Source organism: Alosa pseudoharengus, unplaced genomic scaffold, assembly GCF_046254945.1.
Source record: "Alosa pseudoharengus isolate Yale_2024_CS ecotype anadromous, Long Island Sound unplaced genomic scaffold, YU_APseudo_1.1 YU_APseudo_1.1_scf_14, whole genome shotgun sequence".
NCBI lineage: Eukaryota > Metazoa > Chordata > Actinopteri > Clupeiformes > Clupeidae > Alosa > Alosa pseudoharengus.
In genome coordinates, this window is record NW_027468609.1 from 1,179,940 (window position 1) to 1,197,224 (window position 17,285).

A 17,285-nucleotide genomic window follows, 5' to 3' on the forward strand; every position below is an offset into this window, starting at 1 on the left:
TAATAACAATTTTAACACACACATAAATACTCAGCCTTTCATGCACATAGTCTATTGACATTGACTGATACACTGCCCTCTGGTGGACAGAACATATAGAACTTAAGTTTGATACCAATATCGGCCTTACTGAAGACATTTAATGGTTAAAATATTATTAATACATATTCGTATATTCGAATTTTAATATTAATAAACAAACGAACTTCGAATATGATTTTTGGGCAAAAGTCAAAGCCCTAGCCTACGTGTGTATTAATGCATCCTGAACCCTGCTACCCAGCGTACTTGTGTATTAATGCATCCTGAACCCTGCTACCTAGCGTATGTGTGTATTAATGCATCCTGAACCCTGCTACCCAGCGTACGTGTGTATTAATGCATCCTGAACCCTGCTACCCAGCGTACGTGTGTATTAATGCATCCTGAACCCAGCGTACGTGTGTATTAATGCATCCTGAACCCAGCGTACGTGTGTATTAATGCATCCTGAACCCTGCTACCCAGCGTACGTGTGTATTAATGCATCCTGAACCCTGCTACCCAGCGTACGACCCTGGTACCCAGCGTACATGTGTATTAATGCATCCTGAACCCTGCTACCGGGTGCCTGCAGACTCACAGTACCCAGCGTGAGGGCGGGTAGCCTGGTGGTGAAACAGCACGCTGGCCAACGCAGGGAGAGGAAGTGCTAAATGCTGAACTCCTCAGCACGTCTGCAGGGAGAGGAAGTGCTAAATGCTGAACTCCTCAGCACGTCTGCAGGGAGAGGAAGTGCTAAATGCTGAACTCCTCAGCACGTCTGCAGGGAGAGGAAGTGCTAAATGCTGAACTCTCTCAAAAAATCCCCAAACTGGCCAGCCAGCTTCACTGGGCTGTCCCTGTGGGCAGGATCTGGCCTTAAATGGCCGACAGGAAGTGGTTTTGCAAATTACATCATTGTACAGTAAAACAGAAAAAGTCCCTTTAGTGAACTTAACCAAAATATCTGCGCTGTCTTCCTGTCTTGGTTTTGCGTCTGTTTCTCACACAGTTGGACTTATAGTTGCAGATGCAGAAGTTATAAACGATATTCCCAGGCGAGCTGAATTGTGTAAATGCTGGTGGTGATGATGGTGGTGATGGTTTTCCCATTTGGGTGAAGTACACATTCCTCATATGTCTGTGATTGGTAGGTGGCACGGTTCACAAAACCCACGGTTCGGTTCATATCACGGTTTCAGGGTCACGGTTTTCGGTTTTGTACAGTTCTTGTTGTTATGTTTCCTTTTTTATCTTTAATACTTCAGAAATGCCATACTTCAGCATATGATATATATATATATATATATATATATATATATATATAGCTTAATTATTCATAATTTAGGCTACAGCCCTTGTATTTGATAACTGACAACTGAGAAACTTCAGGTAAAGTAGCGCAAAACTGCTAACGTTGAGGTGCATGTAGTCTAGGTTTTATGGTGAAGGTATTTAGGGAGTTAGGTGGTCTGTAGTTGGTCTGAAAAACACAGGTCTAGCATACATTTCTGTAGAGAACCATGGCTTGCTTCTTCTGCTGGTTCTTATGTGTGTGGAATGTGTTCTTATCTGCAGGTTCTTATGTGTGTGGAATGTGTTCTCTTCTGCAGGTTCTTATGTGTGTGTGGAATGTGTGTGTTCTCTTCTGCTGGTTCTTATGTGTGTGGAATGTGCGTGTTCTCTTCTGCAGGTTCTCATGTGTGTGGAATGCGTGTTCTCTTCTGCAGGTTCTCATGTGTGTGGAATGTGTGTTCTCTTCTGCAGGTTCTTATGTGTGTGGAATGTGTGTTCTCTTTTGCAGGTTCTTATGTGTGTGTGGAATGTGTGTGTTCTCTTTTGCAGGTTCTTATGTGTGTGGAATTTGTGGGAAGAAGTACAAGTACTACAACTGCTTTCAAACTCATGTTCGGGCACACAGAGGTGAGACACACACACACACACACCGTCAAAGTCAAAGTCAAAGTCAGCTTTATTGTCAATTTCTTCACATGTTCCAGACATACAAAGAGATCGAAATTACGTTTCTCACTATCCCACGGTGGAGACAAGACATATTTTACCAATTTTAAGTCCACAGACAAACATAACATTCAAGTAAACAAAAAAGTAAGTAAATAAGTAAATAAGAGGGCACATATAATGAAAAAATAAGAGCAGCAAAATTTGGTTGAAATTGTGCATAGACAGTCAATAAAATAAAATACTAGTGCAAAGTCAGGCCAATAAGAGGCTGAGGTAGTTCTGTTTGACCTAAGTAAGAAATAAAGTGGCATAGTGGTGCAAGTTATGTAAGAGCAGCAGAAGTGTTGTGTTTTCAGGACAACAGCAACAAGTTGCAAAGTGTACAAGTGTGCAAGTGGAGTGGTGCAGGCGGCCATTGTGGGTCCAATGTCCAGGATGTTATGTAGCTGAGGGTGGAGGGGGGAGAGGAGGGAGAGAGTTCAGCATCCTAACAGCTTGGTGTATGAAGCTGTTGGTGAGTCTGGTAGTGCGGGAGCGCAGGCTTCTGTACCTCTTCCCAGAGGGCAGTAGATCAAACAGATTGTGAGCGGGGTGACTTGCATCACTCACAATTTTGGTCGCCTTGCGGGTGAGGTGGGTGGTGTAAATGTCCTTCAGGGAGGGGAGTGAAGCACCAATAATCCTTCCAGCTGTGTTCACTATGCGCTGCAGGGCTTTCCTGTTGTATTCAGTGCAGCTTCCGCCCCACACAGCGATACAGCTGGAGAGGATGCTCTCAATGGTGCCTCGGTCACCATCACTCATAGTATCTGTCAGAGGCATGTTCACCTTCCACAGGGAAGAACAGGTGTTCACAACCTGCACAAGCTGCTGCAGCAGGTGCTTAAAGCGTAACTGTCGCCAAAATGCGGCCTAGGGTCTTTTGTGAATGCCGCCGAGTCAAACTTTCGTTTAAAAGCATAATTACGACGTAAGCGCCACTTAAGATTGACCGTATTTTCGCTTTCAGGTCAAATAGCCTTTTGAATGGGAGTGCTACTATGATCTCTTCAAGACTCGGATGTCACACTAGACGACTCACTTTAGCAGTTGGTTTTTCCACTTGCCGCCATCTTGCCTGTCAAAGTGAGTTAGTTGGTCAAAACCTTTCTTTTTAGTGAACTCTGTACACACAAACAATGTTCTCAATGCTCGAGATCATGTAGAGACCCTGGGGATACATCAAACAAAGTTTCATGTTGTGTCAAGCCTTCTTAGTGTTTTAAAAATAGTGATTCTGATGCAGTCCTAATAGTGCCCCTAGCACTCCCATTCAAAAGGCCATTTGGTCAATCTTAAAAGTGGCGCTTCCCAGAGTTTCCGCTAGAAAAAAATGGTGCCGGTCAAAGTGACCGGCAGAGGTTTCGTTTTCCAGACATTTTGATGATATGCCGGTCAGTATTATAGTATTATCCCTTCTTAATTAGTCAAATTGAGGAAAACTGGAGACAGGCTATGTAGCTCAAAGAATTACAAAATCAGGCTGTATAGAATGCAACATGTTCATTAGCCTAACTTAAACATAACAAGATCTAGCTAGTATCTTTTCATCTTTTCATGGACAGCAAGAGTCCGCTTCGTTCGTTGTTTTAAAAAGGCTACGTTGTTTGTTGCTGCTACCCACGTTATCTCCAGTGGTGACTGTTTAACTTACACAGATGCGCACGCACAAGAATGAGCGCTCACACCACTACCCCCTAATGCTATGCCTCTTTATTTGATAACAATAAATTAAGAAATGTTTCCTATTCTGGGAAATGTTTAGTTTCTTTTTCTTTCGGCCGCGGTTCAATGATACCGTTTATTGTGCCAGAAATGATCCGCGGACCAGTAATCGCCTCGTCGAGAAGGCCCTAACCCTGCAGATCATAGACAGAGAACGCCTAGGCCTACTGTATGCTTTGGGTAAAGAACACTTTGCATGTACAGTGTACACGGAGAATGACAGTGTCTTGGAGCGGCCGCACCCCCCGCAACTCCACTTACAATGTCACTGATTCCGACAGATACGCCCGAGTCCGACACTTCTGCTTTTTTATCTGGTGGTGGTGGAGTTGACCGGACATCTGAGGCTTCAGACGTTACCAATTTATCATCATCCATCGCGTCTGGCCTCTGAAAAAACTTTTTAGGCTAGTCTGCCTGGGCCTGGCCATGTTTGAACCACCTCACTCATTTGTTCGTTGTTTAACATAGACGTTTTAAGCGTGCGCTTCCTATTAAACAACACGCCTATGCTGCATTTCAAATTTGAAATGCAGCATAGGCGTGTTGTTTAATAGCTTACTTTTCAAACGGTAGAGCCTGTTCATTTAAAAACATAGCCAGAGGACGTATAATTAAGGCTTATTCTCAAATTCAGATTGCGTTAGGGGACGGGATTATTAGCCAATTTCAATCGGACAATTTGACCGGAGAGATTTAATTTTGTCAGACATTTGTTCATTTTTTTCCCGGCCAATGTCTGGTAATTACCGGACAACGGAAACCCTGGTGCTTCCGTCCTAATTATGCTTTTAAACTTTAAAGTTTGACTCGGGTACATTAACAAAAAGACCCTAATTGCATTTCGGCGAGTTGCTCTTTAACACCGGGAAAGGTGGGCCAGCAAACAAAACAAGATGGCTGTCTGCTGGTGTAGAAACAAGGTTACTTACTGGCCTATCCAGATCACTTCAGGAGTAACCGCTGAGTTCTAAAAGAACACTGCACCAAGCATCTATAAAAAAGACACGGTATCTTAGGGTCAGTGGTTATTCCTAAAGGTACACTGGACAAGCCAATAACCTGTCCTCTTGATATAGCCCTCTGGAGGATTTTCTGAAGCCATCTTGACTTTTTTTTTTTTTTTTTAATTATCATGTTCACTTTTCACCACGCGAGCTGTTCGTTATGTGTTTCAACGACCTGCTCTGTCATGGTGCTGTTGAGAGAGAGAGAGAGAGAGAGAGAGAGAGAATTCCACATGATCTGTTTCTAAAGATCCCTAAATATTCTCAAATCTTCATGGCACATTACATGATCACACTGAAGACACTGGCTAGTAACATGTGCTATACATTTAGCCTGGTTCACACCAGACCGCATATCTCCATTAAGATGGAGAGTGGGTCTGGAAAGGCTTCATTGACCTACGACCTCCAGGGGCGTAACCAGCAGTGAAATTAAACTCCAATTGGTGCATTAAACTCTTACCAAATCGTTTCAGAAGTGCATATTAAATCTTTCTTGTAAACAAAGGTTTTAAATGCAGTTGTTGACTCCGTTCCAAAGAAAATACACATCCATAACTCTAACCCTGGTTTACACATCCATAACTCTATTACACATCCATAACTCTAACCCTGTTTTACACATCCATAACTCTAACCCTGTTTTACACATCCATAACTCTATTACACATCCATAACTCTAACCCTGTTTTACACATCCATAACTGTTTAACCCATTTACTCCTAAAATGTCTGCTAAAAACGCCTATAGAATTCTATGGCATTCTAGACTAAATAACCTTATTTCCTGAGGGTTTTCTGAAAACATACTAAAAATTGTCAACGTCTACCAAAATGTTATATCTAAGCCTCTGTAGCACCTAAAAACATGAAATAAAAAGCATGCTGCGCTACGCAGCATCCAGCGGGAGGGTCAATGTTGCGCTACGTAGCATCCAGCGGGAGGGTCAATGTTGCATCATGCAGCATCCAGCGCGAATGGGTTAAACCTACCACTGGTTTTGCACTGCTCTATTTGTCACCATGTAAAGCCTGCCCCATGCCAGATAAAAGATTGTGATTGGTACCTGGGTTTTTGGAATTTTGGGTGTCAATGGCCTCTTTGCCAGACTGACCTGCAGAGCAAATTCAAATTTGGTTTGTCTGGGTTCTCCCAGGCTACTATACATTTGATCGTATGTTATGTTCTATTGTAAATACATTAGTCAGATTTCATACAGTGATTAAATATCAGTTATAAGCCAATATGACCGTGATCCTCCATGTTACCACTGCTGTTACTGCTGAAGATGCACTTTGTCATGTAGGTTATGTAGCTTGTCATGTAGGTTATGACGTCATGTAGGTTATGACGACGTCATGTAGGTTATGATGTCATTTACTGTAAGTTATGATATGATGATGTCATGTAGGTTATGATGATGTCATGTAGGTTATGATGATATGATGATGTCATGTAGATTATGATGTCATGTAGGTTATGATGATGTCATGTAGGTTATGATAAACTCCATTTCTGTCCTTGTAGAGTCTGAGGGTGTCTCAGGAGACAGCGCCTCCCCGGTAGTAAACAGTGAGTATATGACACACACACAGTACCGCTCTATTTAATAACACACAGTACCGCTCTATTTAATAACACACAGTACCGCCCTAATTAATAACACACAGTACCGCCCTAATTAATAACTCTTAATAGAACAGTTGTAGGGCTTCATTTCCCTCAGAAAACAAAGGCATACAAGTCTCCATTATTAGTTACTTATATACCCCTTACACTGTTAGTTACTTATATACCCCTTACACTGGGTTAACCTATTCTGGTGTGTTACCTTCACACTGGGTTAACCTATCCTGGTGTGTTAACCTATCCTGGTGTGTTAACCTATGCTGGTGTGTTACCTTCGTGCTTGCCTTGTCAATTTCTATGTTTAAGATTTGTCCCTCGCCAGATGTAAAGAGATATAAATATAGTAATTATTTTTATCTCTAATCTAGTATTCCTAGGAAACCTTCTTCAAACATGTAATTAAAACGGCCCATTTAGGGCCTTTGAAATGTTTTTTTTTTTTAAAGGAGACTAAAACTGTTGTAGCTGGGAATTATAAAAAACTACAGTGAATTCACCTTGACGTCCGAGTGTTTTGTATTCCAGTGTTGTTGCATTAGTCTGGCCCAGCATTCCTCAGCAGTTTAACCTGACTGTACAAATTAGAATATGTCTGTAGTTTGCGATATAAACGCCATATCGGGGTGTGGTGAACATTGCCCGTCACCGACACTAGATAAAACGGTCTGCTGAATTCTATTCACTCTTGCTTTTACCTGTGAATATTACTGAACAATCTTATTACATATTGGAATATAAATGAGCGTTATTGATTGCTATTTGGCAGATGAGACATCGGGGACATTTTGTACCATGTCTTTATTAAAGAGTGGAGCGTTGTTAGTTAGTATGCCATCAGCACGAGCACCATGTCTTTATTAAAGAGTGGAGCGTTGTTAGCCATCAGCACGAGCACCATGTCTTTATTAAAGAGTGGAGTGTTGTTAGCCATCAGCACGAGCACCATTTCTTTATTAAAGGGTGGAGTGTTGTTCGTTAGTATGCCATCAGCACGAGCACCATTTCTTTATTAAAGAGTGGAGTGTTGTTCGTTAGTATGCCATCAGCACGAGCACCATTTCTTTATTAAAGAGTGGAGTGTTGTTCGTTAGTATGCCATCAGCACGAGCACCATGTCTTTATTAAAGAGTGGAGTGTTGTTCGTTAGTATGCCATCAGCACGAGCACCATGTCTTTATTAAAGAGTGGAGTGTTGTTCGTTAGTATGCCATCAGCACGAGCACCATTTCTTTATTAAAGAGTGGAGTGTTGTTAGCCATCAGCACGAGCACCATGTCTTTATTAAAGAGTGGAGTGTTGTTAGCCATCAGCACGAGCACCATTTCTTTATTAAAGAGTGGAGTGTTGTTCGTTAGTATGCCATCAGCACGAGCACCATTTCTTTATTAAAGAGTGGAGTGTTGTTCGTTAGTATGCCATCAGCACGAGCACCATGTCTTTATTAAAGAGTGGAGTGTTGTTCGTTAGTATGCCATCAGCACGAGCACCATGTCTTTATTAAAGAGTGGAGTGTTGTTCGTTAGTATGCCATCAGCACGAGCACCATGTCTTTATTAAAGAGTGGAGTGTTGTTCGTTAGTATGCCATCAGCACGAGCACCATTTCTTTATTAAAGAGTGGAGTGTTGTTCGTTAGTATGCCATCAGCACGAGCACCATGTCTTTATTAAAGAGTGGAGTGTTGTTCGTTAGTATGCCATCAGCACGAGCACCATTTCTTTATTAAAGAGTGGAGTGTTGTTCGCCATCAGCACGAGCACCATGTCTTTATTAAAGAGTGGAGTGTTGTTAGCCATCAGCACGAGCACCATGTCTTTATTAAAGAGTGGAGTGTTGTTCGTTAGTATGCCATCAGCACGAGCACCATTTCTTTATTAAAGAGTGGAGTGTTGTTAGCCATCAGCACGAGCACCATTTCTTTATTAAAGAGTGGAGTGTTGTTCGCCATCAGCACGAGCACCATGTCTTTATTAAAGAGTGGAGTGTTGTTAGCCATCAGCACGAGCACCATGTCTTTATTAAAGAGTGGAGTGTTGTTCGTTAGTATGCCATCAGCACGAGCACCATGTCTTTATTAAAGAGTGGAGTGTTGTTCGCCATCAGCACGAGCACCATGTCTTTATTAAAGAGTGGAGTGTTGTTAGCCATCAGCACGAGCACCATTTCTTTATTAAAGAGTGGAGTGTTGTTAGCCATCAGCACGAGCACCATGTCTTTATTAAAGAGTGGAGTGTTGTTCGTTAGTATGCCATCAGCACGAGCACCATGTCTTTATTAAAGAGTGGAGTGTTGTTCGTTAGTATGCCATCAGCACGAGCACCATGTCTTTATTAAAGAGTGGAGTGTTGTTCGTTAGTATGCCATCAGCACGAGCACCATGTCTTTATTAAAGAGTGGAGTGTTGTTCGTTAGTATGCCATCAGCACGAGCACCATGTCTTTATTAAAGAGTGGAGTGTTGTTCGTTAGTATGCCATCAGCACGAGCACCATTTCTTTATTAAAGAGTGGAGTGTTGTTCGTTAGTATGCCATCAGCACGAGCACCATGTCTTTATTAAAGAGTGGAGTGTTGTTCGTTAGTATGCCATCAGCACGAGCACCATGTCTTTATTAAAGAGTGGAGTGTTGTTCGTTAGTATGCCATCAGCACGAGCACCATGTCTTTATTAAAGAGTGGAGTGTTGTTAGCCATCAGCACGAGCACCATGTCTTTATTAAAGAGTGGAGTGTTGTTCGTTAGTATGCCATCAGCACGAGCACCATGTCTTTATTAAAGAGTGGAGTGTTGTTCGTTAGTATGCCATCAGCACGAGCACCATGTCTTTATTAAAGAGTGGAGTGTTGTTCGTTAGTATGCCATCAGCACGAGCACCATGTCTTTATTAAAGAGTGGAGCGTTGTTAGCCATCAGCACGAGCACCATTTCTTTATTAAAGAGTGGAGTGTTGTTCGTTAGTATGCCATCAGCACGAGCACCATGTCTTTATTAAAGAGTGGAGTGTTGTTCGTTAGTATGCCATCAGCACGAGCACCATGTCTTTATTAAAGAGTGGAGTGTTGTTCGTTAGTATGCCATCAGCACGAGCACCATGTCTTTATTAAAGAGTGGAGTGTTGTTCGTTAGTATGCCATCAGCACGAGCACCATGTCTTTATTAAAGAGTGGAGTGTTGTTCGTTAGTATGCCATCAGCACGAGCACCATGTCTTTATTAAAGAGTGGAGTGTTGTTAGCCATCAGCACGAGCACCATGTCTTTATTAAAGAGTGGAGTGTTGTTAGCCATCAGCACGAGCACCATGTCTTTATTAAAGAGTGGAGTGTTGTTAGCCATCAGCACGAGCACCATGTCTTTATTAAAGAGTGGAGCGTTGTTAGCCATCAGCACGAGCACCATGTCTTTATTAAAGAGTGGAGTGTTGTTCGTTAGTATGCCATCAGCACGAGCACCATGTCTTTATTAAAGAGTGGAGTGTTGTTCGTTAGTATGCCATCAGCACGAGCACCATGTCTTTATTAAAGAGTGGAGTGTTGTTCGTTAGTATGCCATCAGCACGAGCACCATGTCTTTATTAAAGAGTGGAGTGTTGTTCGTTAGTATGCCATCAGCACGAGCACCATGTCTTTATTAAAGAGTGGAGTGTTGTTAGCCATCAGCACGAGCACCATGTCTTTATTAAAGAGTGGAGTGTTGTTCGTTAGTATGCCATCAGCACGAGCACCATGTCTTTATTAAAGAGTGGAGTGTTGTTCGTTAGTATGCCATCAGCACGAGCACCATGTCTTTATTAAAGAGTGGAGTGTTGTTAGCCATCAGCACGAGCACCATGTCTTTATTAAAGAGTGGAGCGTTGTTAGCCATCAGCACGAGCACCATGCACTGGCCGCTGTTTGAAGCTTGTGTGTTTGTCTCAGTCTTGGTGTGTTATGTAGTATGTAGTTGGTCTGTTTACAGGTGTGTTATGTAGTATGTAGTTGGTCTGTTTACAGGTGTGTTATGTAGTATGTAGTTGGTCTGTTTACAGGTGTGTTATGTAGTATGTAGTTGGTCTGTTTACAGGTGTGTTATGTAGTATGTTGTTGGTCTGTTTACAGACTCCTTCCGCTACACTTGTGATGTCTGTGGAAAAAAATACAAGTATTACAGCTGCTTCCAGGAGCACCGTGACCTGCATGCAGTAGATGGTAAGGACACCTTTCTCCAAACCAGCCAGTTCATGTTGGGATGCCATGGTGTACGGTAGATGATAAGGGCACTCTTTCCCTGTGCACTTGGAAAACAAACCAGTTCATGGTGGGATGTCGTGGTGTACCTGGACGTGGCCCACTGCTTACATCTTTATTCATGGGTGTATATCAGTTTGTTTATTCATGGGTGTATATCAGTTTGCCAATTAATTGCAAACCCATTTGAAATACAGTTCTGTCACTCCCTTAAGTTTCATACAATTTTATTTTAATCAATTACATTTGTATTTGGCAACAGTTTACACATTTCAGATAAACCAACAGTTTACACATTTCAGATAAACAAACTAACCAACAAGGATATAATGACACTGGGAGTTGTTGTTGTCTTTTGCTCTAGAGGACGTCAGCTATTTCAAATCCAGTTTGGACTAATGACATACCTTACATGTTTAAATTATGAAAACCAGAGCAACGTAGTATTTGAACGGAATCCTGTCTGAGCAAAAGAAAAGGCGTCTTGCACCACTCTTGCAGCATGGGATTGTTATGATATTGATATTACAGCATGGGATGGTTATGATATTGATATTATAGCATGGGATTGTTATGATATTGATATTACAGCATGTGTCTTTGGTGACTCTCCTCCTCTTGTTTTGGCGTTTCATCAGACCCGTACGACCATGTGATTCCAGTGGAGGAGCCAAAGGAAGAGGTCGAGGGCTACCAGAAGATCGGACCTAGTATGTTGATGTTTTGTGTTTACATACCATTATCCAATATAGACAACAAACAATTTGAGTTCATTTTTTGAGTTTGTTTTCTTGTGTTTCTCAATTTCCATCAACTCTTAAGAAATAGCCTGTCCCAATATAAATAGCCTGTCCCAATAGAAATAGCCTGTCCCAATGTCCCAATATAAATAGCCTGTCCCAATATAAATAGCCTGTCCCAATGTCCCAATATAAATAGCCTGTCCCAATATAAATAGCCTGTCCCAATGTCCCAATATAAATAGCCTGTCCCAATATATAGCCTGTCCCAATATAAATAGCCTGTCCCAATGTCCCAATATAAATAGCATGTCCCAATGTCCCAATATAAATTGTCCCAATATAAATAGCCTGTCCCAATGTCCCAATATAAATAGCCTGTCCCAATATAAATAGCCTGTCCCAAGTCCCAATATAAATAGTCCCAATATAAATAGCCTGTCCCAATATAAACTGTCCCAATATAAATAAACTGTCCCAATATAAATAGCCTGTCCCAATATAAATAGTCCCAATATAAATAGCCTGTCCCAATATAAATAGCCTGTCCCAATATATAGCCTGTCCCAATATAAATAGCCTGTCCCAATGTCCCAATATAAATTGTCCCAATATAAATAGCCTGTCCCAATGTCCCAATATAAATAGCCTGTCCCAATATAAATAGCCTGTCCCAAGTCCCAATATAAATAGTCCCAATATAAATAGCCTGTCCCAATATAAACTGTCCCAATATAAATAAACTGTCCCAATATAAATAGCCTGTCCCAATATAAATAGTCCCAATATAAATAGCCTGTCCCAATATAAATAGCCTGTCCCAATATAAATAGCCTGTCCCAATGTCCCAATATAAACTGTCCCAATATAAATAGCCTGTCCTAATGTCCCAATATAAATAGCCTGTCCTAATGTCCCAATATAAATAGCCTGTCCCAATAGAAATAGCCTGTCCCAAGTCCCAATAGAAATAGCCTGTCCCAATATAAATAGCCTGTCCCAATGTCCCAATATAGACTGTCCCAATATAAATAGCTTGTCCCAATATAAATAGCCTGTCCCAATGTCCCAATATAAACTGTCCCAATATAAATAGCCTGTCCTAATGTCCCAATAGAAATAGCCTGTCCCAATAGAAATAGCCTGTCCCAAGTCCCAATATAAATAGTCCCAATATAAATAGCCTGTCCCAATATAAATAGCCTGTCCCAATATACATAGCCTGTCCCAATGTCCCAATATAAACTGTCCCAATATAAATAGCCTGTCCTAATGTCCCAATATAAATAGCCTGTCCCAATAGAAATAGCCTGTCCCAAGTCCCAATATAAACTGTCCCAATATAAATAGCCTGTCCTAATGTCCCAATATAAATAGCCTGTCCCAATAGAAATAGCCTGTCCCAATATAAATAGCCTGTCCCAATATAAAATGTCCCAATATAAATAGCCTGTCCCAATATAAATAGTCTGTCCCAATGTCCCAATATAAATTGTCCCAATATAAATAGCCAGTCCTTTGCCTCAGCCCAAGTCCCATTTCACTCTCTAATGTCCTCACTGCACTGATCTCAGGTTGATCCATTATTTTGCTCCAGAAGAGGTGCAGTGGTTTGTATGTTCTCACTGCACTGATCTCAGGTTGATCCATTATTTTTCTCCAGAAGAGGTTCAGTGGTTTGTATGTTCTCACTGCCCTGATCTCAGGTTGATCCATTATTTTGCTCCAGAATGGGTTCAGTGGTTTGTCGCTGGCTCGTAACACTAAAGCCTCATCTGCCTTCTCTGCTCTTTTCTTGCAGAAACAGGAAGTTACACCTGTGAGTTTTGTGGGAAGCAGTACAAGTACTTCAACCCTTACCAGGAGCATGTGGCCCTGCACACGCCCCTAGGTAGGTGGTCTAATCCACCGCCTGTGACAAAATGGCCACTTCAGATTGGTTGGTGTGAATCTTTGTTCTCTCTGATTGGTTGATGTGAATCTCTATTCTCTCTCTGAATGGTTGGTGTGAATATGGCATCTGTCTGATTGGATCGTGTGAAATGTTTGTCCTCTCACAGGTCATTCCTTTGACATGCAGTCACCTCGTTCACAACAGAAAAAGAATGTCAACAAATACACCTCAAGCCGGTCTGATCGGGGACCTTCAGGTAAGGCATGGTACTGTACAGGTGTATTTCAGTATATACAGTGTGTGTGTGTGTGTGTGTGTGTGTGTGTGTGTATATGTTAAATTGTAGATGGAGTGCATTTATATACCGCTTTTCCACTCCTTTTCCATAAACTGTATATAGAGAGAGATAGATAACAGTTTCAGAAGTTCTCTAATTTCGGGTACAACTCTGGGGACAGAAGACGCCTCTGGTGTTATAGAGGACATTTCCTGTGGTCTTATAGAGGACATTTCCTAGTACAACTCTGTATAAGACCAGAGACGTCTTCTGGCTCAGTCATTGACAAAAGTCTTGTCACCCCTTTAGAAATTTTGTTTTTTAAGCAAACAACAAATTAAGTACTTTTGGAGTTTTCTTTTTTTTTGAGAAAACAAACAAAGCAGGACCATTTCAATAGCTCAACACAACTGAAACAACAATTGCTTTCCCAAAATTCAACTCAAAATACCACCAAAATGCTGCGGGAAGTGAATACTGTCAAACTGATACGGTCAAAAGTCTTGGCACCCTTCACAAAATGTGTATTTTGCACTGTTAAGAGCATTTTTCATTGTTTAAATCCAGTGCTAAGGTTATGGGTAGTCAGACGTCAGCTGTGGTAGCATTCCTGAGAAATATCAGTCAATTTCTAATGGACAATAGACTCAAGTTTACTCACTTTACATTTCATTGGTTTCTATGGACAGTATGATGTTTTCTCCAAGGATTTTTGGATGAGTGTGTGTTTGCTTATGCACACATACAGTACGTGTGTGCTAAAATGCAGTTGTTTCAGAATTCTCTGGCTGCTGTTCAACATGTCAAGCTTCATAAAATTGGGACAGAACTGAAGTAGGTCATAGTGGCGCATGTCTCTGTCGCGGCCCAAAGACTACCTCATATTTCTAGCTCACTTATATAACCCTTCTGTTGTGTCAATCTCTGATCGGTTCACACCCGTTAATGTCTGTTGGAGACCAATCATCTCACTTTTGCCTCAATCTCGCTCTGTTCCAGAAAGTTCCTTCGTTCTAAAAATGGAGGGAAAAATGCATCCCTCGGCGGTGGATGGCAACTCCCAGAGCTCAACTGGTGAGTTGTTATTCAGCTCTTCAGTTTGACACAGTGGTGAGTTGTTATTCAGCTCTCCAGTTTGATACAGTGAAGGTTTACCGTTTATAAAAAAAGGTCTATCAGATTGAGTCTGTCTCTCATATTGTCTTGCATATCGCTCTTATATGTTTTTTTTTTATTATTCTGGTGTCACTATTTTCTGATGTCACAGAGTCCAAATAGCATTTTGTAAATTCCTCCATGTGTTGGATAATTTGTGGTCGATGATGTGTGGTGGTGTGGAGCATATTCCTCCATGTGTTGGATAATTTGTGGTCGATGATGTGTGGTGGTGTGGAGCATATTTTTCCAGCACTGGTAATGGATGTGGTGTCACCAGTGAAGAATATTTCACATTCTAAAATTATTGTTGGAGGTGAACTTCAGCTCTGGGTGGATATTCTGAGTGGCTCTGAGAGGTTATATCTATTTCTAGGGATATATCTATTTGTGTCCACTTCTCTCTCTGTTGAGTAATCCATTAGAAAAAAAACAGATGCATACCAACTTCTTCACTTTATCACAGGAGCTGGTGCTTTTTGCGTTTCCAATGATGTGGACTGAAATAGTCAGTTTCCAATGATGTGGACTGAAATGGTCAGTTTCCAAATGGCCACTTGGCCTCTGCTACTCACTCCAGCTCTACTTGACAGGAAAACACAAGGCCCCAGTTCAAGGATTTATTCCTCCAGGTTTTATAAAGAAATGAAGTGTCCTAAGAGCAGTAGTCAGTGCAAATGAATGTAGAGATGAGAACAGGCCTTGTACAGGAGAATTCCAGCAGTTGGAATGTTCCAAGGCCTTTAGGGTTCTAATGTGGATCCACAGCACACACCACAAACAAGCTTTGGCATTGTGAGAACCATGCAGTGACAACATGCAGTGCTACAACATGCAGAGACAACATGCAGTGCTACTTACATGTTACCAGAGATTTGTGCTCAGATGCATCTCTGACCAGCTCGGCAAGTGATTTGACTGATGGAATCCCAATGTATCTTGGTGCCTATTTTCTATTTAGTGCTGTGTGTTTGTAATCAGATTCCCCAAGACACATTTTTAAAACCATTTGAAGCATATATGGGCAGTATTGTTTGGTGGCAAACCAGTATTGTCTGGACATGACTTGCATGGATCTTGGCCACTGGCCGGATCAGAGCCACTAGTGACTGGTACCAGCCTCTACCACAGGTCAGGCAAATAAAAGGCCTTCGGTTGGACTCTCAGATGCTCTCTCTGTAGTGATCCAGAAATAAGTGTGTTTATAGCTCATATCCCCCAGGGGAGAGGCTGCCTGTGCTGTTAGTTTCTTGTGGAATAGAAATAAAATGAAATGTCTGTAAGAGAAGATTCTGAAGCGGAACGATCCTCTGTCCTCACAGGTGCTGGCAGTCCACTGATGACCGGGTCCTTTGGCACAACTCCGAGTGAGTAGGAGCCTCCCTCCTGAACACACACACACACACACACACACACACACACACATCCAGTGCTGTGCATAAGTTGGCCTTTGGAATTAAAATAGTCATCACATACCCTTCACCATATCTAGATATTGGCATGGGGTACTTTCCATAAGGTCATCTCTCAATGCAAATCAAACCAGCTAATAGGCTAGCTGAAATAAAACCATGCCCATCTCTATGTATGGTGAAGGGTATGTGATGATGTGGGGCTATTATAATTCTAAAGGCCAAGAGAACTTTATCAGGATGCATCGTATCCTGGATCCATGAAATAACTGGCCTTTAAAAATAAAAATCTGCCTGCCTCTATGGGAATTTAACATAAGGATGTCCGTACTTATGCCCCCTGTATTTTAAAGGAATTAGTGCACTTTAGATCAATTTACGAATGTTAGGAGTACATACGTTGAGTTGACATCAAAATCATGTCATTCGGATGTGTTTTGAGAAAGTTCGATTTTACCGTTTTTAGTCAAAACTCGTTAGCCTGGAAGTGACCAGGGCATGTCATTTTGCCGCTCTTTTTAGTCAACTTTAGCATGGATGTCTTAACTTATGTATATAGACACACACGAACACACATACTGTACACACACACATATACACATACTGTACACACACACACACACTCTATCTCTCCATTCATTGATGTTTATTGTTTGCTCTTGTTTTCCATATTATTCAAATAATTTGCTAATTTCTACTTTTTTGTAACGTCTTCATTCGCTGCATTGTGACTTAAATGAGAGGGGTTGTGTGTGGGGAGGGGATTAGGTAGTGTGGGGGTGTGTGTGGGGAGGGGGTTAGGTAGTGTGGGGTGGTGCTGTGTGTGTGTGGGGAGGGGGTTAGGTAGTGTGGGGAGGGGGTTAGGTAATGTGGGGTGGTGCTGTGTGTGTGTGGGGAGGGGGTTAGGTAGTGTGGGGAGGGGGTTAGGTAGTGTGGGGTGTGTGGGGAGGGGGTTAGGTAGTGTGGGGCGGTGCTGTTGGAGGGGGTTAGGTAGTGTGGGGAGGGGGTTAGGTAATGTGGGGTGGTGCTGTGTGTGTGGGGAGGGGGTTAGGTAGTGTGGGGTGTGTGTGGAGGGGGTTAGGTAGTGTGGGGAGGGGGTTAGGTAGTTTGGGGTGTGTGTGGGGAGGGGGTTAGGTAATGTGGGGTGGTGATGTTGGAGGGGGTTAGGTAGTGTGTGGTGTGTGTGGGGAGGGGGTTAG

At 42.0% G+C, this 17,285-nt stretch overlaps 1 protein-coding gene across 1 annotated transcript in view; it reads left to right on the plus strand.

Annotated features, from left to right (window-relative positions):
• znf618 (zinc finger protein 618) overlaps positions 1-17,285 on the plus strand; it is a 42,856-nt gene that overhangs the window by 14,993 nt on the left and 10,578 nt on the right. The window contains exons 4-11 of the mRNA XM_076283454.1: positions 1,867-1,944; positions 6,286-6,330; positions 10,480-10,569; positions 11,247-11,318; positions 13,150-13,287; positions 13,409-13,498; positions 14,519-14,593; positions 15,997-16,041. Coding sequence (XP_076139569.1) covers positions 1,867-1,944; positions 6,286-6,330; positions 10,480-10,569; positions 11,247-11,318; positions 13,150-13,287; positions 13,409-13,498; positions 14,519-14,593; positions 15,997-16,041 — 633 coding nt within the window. The remainder of the gene's footprint in view (positions 1-1,866; positions 1,945-6,285; positions 6,331-10,479; positions 10,570-11,246; positions 11,319-13,149; positions 13,288-13,408; positions 13,499-14,518; positions 14,594-15,996; positions 16,042-17,285) is intronic.